This window comes from Perca flavescens, chromosome 6 (assembly GCF_004354835.1).
Source record: "Perca flavescens isolate YP-PL-M2 chromosome 6, PFLA_1.0, whole genome shotgun sequence".
NCBI classification, from domain to species: domain Eukaryota; kingdom Metazoa; phylum Chordata; class Actinopteri; order Perciformes; family Percidae; genus Perca; species Perca flavescens.
In genome coordinates this window covers 14,503,839-14,509,288 of record NC_041336.1, presented here as the reverse complement: position 1 = coordinate 14,509,288, position 5,450 = coordinate 14,503,839, and the positions used below count along the sequence as shown (strand labels likewise).

General features: G+C 40.0%; 1 protein-coding gene across 1 annotated transcript; it reads left to right on the top strand.

Moving 5' to 3' along the window:
• The first annotated feature begins 246 nt into the window (after positions 1-246).
• Positions 247-1,693, top strand: LOC114557162 (uncharacterized). The gene is made up of 3 exons (XM_028580509.1): positions 247-370; positions 462-520; positions 660-1,693. Exons 1-3 carry the CDS (start codon positions 330-332, stop codon positions 1,280-1,282), a joined length of 723 nt encoding a protein of 240 aa, XP_028436310.1. The 5' UTR covers positions 247-329; the 3' UTR covers positions 1,283-1,693.
• The last annotated feature ends 3,757 nt before the right edge of the window (positions 1,694-5,450 follow it).

Genomic DNA, 5,450 nt, shown 5'->3' with positions numbered 1-5,450 from the left:
TTACAAAATGCACTGAAGCATACATGTTTGCTTGGCTCACACTGCCATGTTTTAAATGTGTGTTTCACTAAAAATGAAAAATATTGCAACAAATGTCTTCTTTTGTCCAATTCGGCTGCGAGCAAGCATTTTAAATAATTGCCTGTAATGAAGCAATTTGCCAGTGGCTGACTGGATTCAGTGGTTGAGTTTTTGTCTCTATGACAACCAGCTGTCTGCAATTAGTAAATCAAGCCAGGGTGAGGTTTTGGGCTGTCAGAGTGGCTGCAAGAGGATTCAAGAGTGGCAAGTGTGTTCAGTAATTGCATTGCCAGGAAGTTTGTGCTGACATGACTGCAGGGATGTGTGTGCCATTGGTGGTTTTTCTCAGGTATTTTAACACTGGATGTTTCCTGTGGTTAAAAACAACAGTCATACCTACTTGGTGCTGTTTGTCTTACAGTGTTAGTTGTCTTTTGCAGTGCCATTGTGCTTCACCCTGTGTCAGCTGGAGGTGTGTATTGTGCTAAAACAGCCAGAGGTATGTAGTGTGCTTTGAATGATTTTACTATGTTCCTATAATTACCCATTAGCGGGTGTATTTGACATTTGAAACAACAATGAAACGGCACACAGATAATAAATACAGTTTAACACTCCTGCGTGTTGTTCTGCTGTAGCCCGAGCAGCTGCCCTGGGTTTGGATTATCCTGGAGTCCATGGAGCCCCGGGTCTCTATGGACCAGCTCACCATGGGATGCCCCCCAGCAGGTTGCCGTTCAGACCTCAACCTTACAACAACAATTATCCACAATTGGATGAGACTGAATCAAACATGGCCTCCTACAGACAAAGTCAACCAGAAGTAAGATCCCTCTATGACAGAACACATAAACGAGCTCACCCCAGGAGTTGGCATCGCACTTACAATCCAGGTCAAAGTGAATATACCACCAACCAAGTGCTTAGCCTTATCAGAGGATGGTCTGTTATTAACCGCAAGCCCAATTTTGAGGAGGTCAAGCATGTTGCCCCTCCAACTCAGGCTGAAGCCCCAGGCCAGCCTGAGCTTATGAATTGGCCTCCTAAAGGTCGGAAAAACCCGTTCTCATTTGTCCACAATGAGCATGACTTTGGTGTTGATGAGTCGGTCCCAAATGGACGTGGCATATTTCTGAGTGGGCTGCCCCCAAAGCAGGGGTCATGGCGCTTACCAGAGGGGTCTAACTGGATATGGCCTGCAGAGAAGTTCCTGCCCTGGGTTCATCTGGCATCACCAACGAAGGCCATGTCAAAGCAATGAGAAGCCAAAATCCTGTTGGTAGACCGAAAAGTATTAGGTTCCCTCAGCCCCTGCACAGACCCCTCTGTGTCAAACAGTCTTTTCAAGGTAACCCTGTTCCGAGATTTGTGATGGAAAGCTATATCAGGTTTAGTTAGAAGTCCGTGAGCAAAAGATTCTGACTCATTGCTTGGCTGTGTCGTCGAATAGGGTCCCTGTGAGGAGTTCTGAAAGTTAACAGGCAAGCATTTTGTGAAGGAAAAACAATGATTTGAAGAATCTTTATTTTTTTTCTCTTAACCTTTTACTGAAAGAAGCAATGTCCATCTTATTGGTGTACAAGCTCCTGTATTGTTGCTTCCTCACCTGTAGCTCTCAAACGTGTCCAACATTGTCTCTTGAATATAAAATTGCTAATAGTTATATTTCTCAGTGCCTCTCTTTTTGTATTTTTTTTTTTTTTTTTTTTTTTTTTTCATGTCTCACTAAGGTCTGGATGTTACCAGAGTGCCATCTGTTGGTTCTAATGGGTATATATCCTTTAGGCTCACATTGAGCATTGGTGCTGCTTAGCAGAAGGTCAGTTTTTGACAAATCCCTTAATTGGTTTACAATCTGTTGTTTGCAAGTACTAGTGGTTATGTTATGCTAATGTATTCAAATAACTTTTGTGTTTCATGATGGCATGCAAAATGCAGCCTCAATTTGGAATTTTGGTAACTGTGTCAGCAAATTGAATATTTCAATTCAAAACATCATTGGTCACTGGGGGACAAAAAAATGCAAGGATAAGCTGTACACATTATTATATTAAGTATAATATGTAATTGCAAATAAAAAGCTACACATGATGCTAATGGTAATAATATGAAGGCTAATATAGTTAAAATGATGAGACTTTATTAATCCCACACTGGGAAAATTCCTGTGCTACAGCAGCTCAAAAGGAAAAAAGAAATGTGCACACATCCGAATAACACAAATACACATTAAGTAGACATAGGAGAAAAACCTATACATAAAGTAGAGGAAACGTAAATGGTAGAGTTAGTTATAATAGTAATAAAACAACTATTTACAAAAAAAATTATAGAAACAGACTGTGTGTGTATATATCTACAGATGAATAGAAATGACCTATTGCACAATTGGAGGTAACAAAGAGTGATAGATAAATACATGTGCATAGTGCAGGATATTGTCCAGTTATGGCTCATATTGCAGAAACGGCTAGCAGTGCTACATTATGATGTTGCATTAAAGAGTCTAACTGCTGCTGGAATGAAGGCCCTATGGTAGCGCTCCTTCTTGCACTGAGGGTTTAGCAGGCTGCTGCTGAAGGAGCTGCTCAGAGAACTCAGTCTCATGTAGGGAGCGAGAGGTGTTGCCCATGATTGATGCCAGCCTGGCTAATATCCTCTTCTCCCCCCACTTCCTCTATGGTGTCCAGAGGGCAGACCAGAACAGAGCTAGCCCTCTTCACCAGTCTGTTTAGACTTTTTCTGTCCCTCTCTGTGCTCCCAGCTCCCCAGCAGACTCCTACATAAAAGATTGCAGACGCAACCACAGAGTTATAAAATGTTTTTAACATAATCTTAGACATAGACATAGTTTCATAATATATATAGGTGTCATGTGATTTTCATGAACACTATAGGCGCCTATAAAGAACTACCCATGTATATATTCATCCTTGCAAAGTTGGATTTTCTAGACGAGACTAATTGAAGAAAAGCTTCTTATGTCAACCCCTTGCATTTATTCCTCACTGAAAGACATGTTGAGTGTGTGTGTAATGGTAGGCAGGTTAGGTTATTCATTGATTGACCCATAAATCAATCAATCAGGAGCCAGAAAGAGTCGGGTTATGAGCACTCATTTGGAACGTGTATAAGGAAATGAGTGACAGAACAAAGTAAAGCAATCAACTGTTTATGGGGAGCAGGAAGGAAGGCAGTGAAGAGTGGCCACACATCATACAGAATGTCAGGTTGGGCAGAAAAAAAGGAGAGTTCAGCAGCAGCTGCAGGCCGCTAGTTTGAAGCCCACCCGGACGCCACACATTTGGTGATGGCAGGCTAAATTCAAAACCAAGAAGCATCTTGCATGAATTATTTGGATGTATATCACATGAACCACAAAGTGAATGGGGAAAATTTTCTACACACATACACCTAAGACACCTTGCAGTTTTTTGCCTCCTTACCCTCGATCAATGACTTAATGACCCCTTGTACAATCAGCAGGTAAGAGAATCAACTCCTGTATAAACATGTGGGATGTAGCGACCTAAGATGAACCTAGACCTAAACCTAGACTAGCAGCTAATGTCACATCATCGGGAGGACCTAGGAGATGTTTATTAACAGAAAGTGACTTATTAATAAGTCTGACATATCTTTATATCAGAACCTCTCTCTTGCAATACAGTTTAACTCAACATCTCAAAAGATAACATGGTCGACAACAAATCTGAAATGGAGAGCTGATTGGCCTAGAAAACAGATACATGAACAAAGGGAATGGCAGTTTGTCCATGTTAGTGTCAGTTTAATTGGAGAAAAACAGCAATTTGAAACTCAAACCACACAACAGTTTTACTATGATGTTTAGGAGGACCTGCAGTGGTTTTAATATTACTGTCATTTTTTAGGCTGTAGTTTGTGGTGTTGCACTGCTATTCTGTTACTTATTCTAGTAAATTTCAAACTATTTTTGTCAACCTATTTGGTATTATATTTTGAGGTGGTAAGGCCCTAAGACATCAATAAATATTGAAAAGGATTTATTTATTACAGGGCTTTATATTTCACACATTTTTTACTGTACACACTCTGTAATTATGTGCACTATTACAAAATTAATATGCTCACAACATCTGTTCCTTACTGCCTACCACTATCGATTTTTATGAGTTTTTTTTTTTTTCTGTGAACCAGACTAGGCTAGATGGGAAGTGAGAGTGTGTATACTATTTTGGCTGTATGTTTATGATATTTATCATGTCTGCCTACAGAAAGAATTCATGCTTACCTAGAAAATGAGCTAACGTTGAGGCATTGCTTATTTCTTTACAACCCTGAGCAATGGCTACTTTTGTGCAGTTTTAAAAGGGCAATTGGAACAATGAACAGCCCCAAAATAGTTCTTGTTAGCAGATATACTGGGCACATCTAAAAGCCCTATGGTTCCTGTTTGTTGTTTCAGTTTATCGTTGAATTAAGTTTTAAGGAATCTTCACATGCTGGTACTCCCTGTGAGCTGGCATCCCCATCAGAATTCAACAAAACGGTCCACAGACCAGTTTAGATTTGATGTCAGCCGGATCATTGTCCACAGACCAACACAGAGAAAAAGTTTATAGATCCTAGAGAGGAAGTCGTGCCACTCAACTTAGTAGTCAGTGGAGCATGTACATTTCATGCTGTGAGCTTTAGGCTGCAAAGTTTAACAAGCGTTTTCTCAAAAACTGACTAAATGTCCTTTTTTAAATGGTCAACAACCCATGCATACTTCATCAATGTATGGTCATTCAGAACCAAGACCGTTTTGCATTCCTTCCTTTGGTGGTGCGTTCAGTTTTAGTTAAGTTTATTGGCCATGGCACAATGAGAAGGAAGAACACACAACTACAAAAATGCCAAAGATTCCAAGATTCCACGTTTTCCCCATTGTGATTCATGATGTAAGCAGACTTGGCGACACCATGCTACCAACAAACCAACACAGTGAATATTGGTCTATAAATAATAAAAATGTAATCAGTATAACATCCCAAAAATAAAATATAACAAATTGCATGCAAAATATAACTAGGATGGTAAACTTACCATTCCAACCTTCCCACAAGCCATGATTTGGTGCTTTTTGTGGGTGTAAATGTTATGAAGCACTGTAAGTTGTAGTTGCACTCTATTCTTTATAAATTGCTGTTTGCCAAAATGAAGCCATGGGTTCAAAAATAACCCTGACTAACTTGCTCTGAGAGGTAGGACAGTGCTTTTGTCACTTTGAAAATCAATAGTAGCCTTTGTGCTTTTGACACATATCAAAGTTATTTTTCACCTGTCGATGTCAAATACATCAGTCTGTGTCAGAGGTAAACTAAGCTGCCACACCACAGTGTGATAAAGCCCACTTCTTGCTGTTTTAAAAAGAACAACAATTTCGACCCCCACAGTTAACTACC

What these genes read in the sequence shown, in the direction of transcription:
- LOC114557162 (XM_028580509.1), top strand. Translation starts at nt 330, where the DNA reads ATGACTGCAGGGATGTGTGTGCCATTGGTGGTTTTTCTCAG. An exon ending in CCATTGGTGGTTTTTCTCAG is followed by an intron (nt 371 to 461) that starts GTATTTTAACAC and finishes TGTCTTTTGCAG; the next exon opens with TGCCATTGTGCTTCACCCTG. An exon ending in TTGTGCTAAAACAGCCAGAG is followed by an intron (nt 521 to 659) that starts GTATGTAGTGTG and finishes GTTCTGCTGTAG; the next exon opens with CCCGAGCAGCTGCCCTGGGT.